Source organism: Myotis davidii, unplaced genomic scaffold, assembly GCF_000327345.1.
Source record: "Myotis davidii unplaced genomic scaffold, ASM32734v1 scaffold595, whole genome shotgun sequence".
Taxonomy (NCBI): Eukaryota; Metazoa; Chordata; class Mammalia; order Chiroptera; family Vespertilionidae; genus Myotis; species Myotis davidii.
The window spans coordinates 348817-349550 of NW_006286790.1; the positions used below are offsets into that span (position 1 = coordinate 348817).

General features: G+C 63.9%; 1 protein-coding gene across 1 annotated transcript; it reads left to right on the plus strand.

The window, feature by feature from the left end:
- Positions 1-4: 4 nt before the first annotated feature.
- On the plus strand, positions 5-727 carry NOG (noggin; the record flags this gene model as incomplete). The annotated part of the gene is given in 2 exon segments (XM_006779310.2): positions 5-198; positions 200-727. Coding segments are annotated over 2 exon segments (597 nt in total), but the record flags the coding sequence as incomplete, so codon positions are not given.
- Positions 728-734: the final 7 nt, after the last annotated feature.

Consider the following 734-nt stretch of genomic DNA (forward strand, 5'->3'; position numbering starts at 1 on the left):
CTATCTCCACATCCGCCCGGCCCCCAGCGACAACCTGCCCCTGGTGGACCTCATCGAACACCCGGACCCTATCTTTGACCCCAAGGAGAAGGATCTGAACGAGACGCTGCTGCGCTCGCTGCTTGGGGGCCACTACGACCCAGGCTTCATGGCCACTTCGCCCCCCGAGGACCGGCCCGGCGGAGGCGGGGGTTCGGCCGGGAGCTACTTCCTGTTCACCAGCTAAACGGCAGCGGCCGTCGGGGGCCATGCCGAGCGAGATCAAAGGGCTGGAGTTCTCTGAGGGCTTGGCCCCGGGCAAGAAGCAGCGCCTGAGCAAGAAGCTGCGGAGGAAGTTACAGATGTGGCTGTGGTCGCAGACCTTCTGCCCGGTGCTGTACGCGTGGAACGACCTGGGCAGCCGCTTTTGGCCGCGCTACGTGAAGGTGGGCAGCTGCTTCAGTAAGCGCTCGTGCTCCGTGCCCGAGGGCATGGTGTGCAAGCCGTCCAAGTCCGTGCACCTCACCGTGCTGCGGTGGCGCTGTCAGCGGCGCGGGGGCCAGCGCTGCGGCTGGATTCCCATCCAGTACCCCATCATTTCCGAGTGCAAGTGCTCGTGCTAGGACTCGGGGGCCCCCTGCCCGCACCCGGACACTTGATCGATCCCCACCGACGCCCCCCCGCACCGTTTCCAACCAGTTCCACCACCCTCTCTCGAGGGGGATTCAATGAACTTTTTTTTTTTTTTTTTTTTT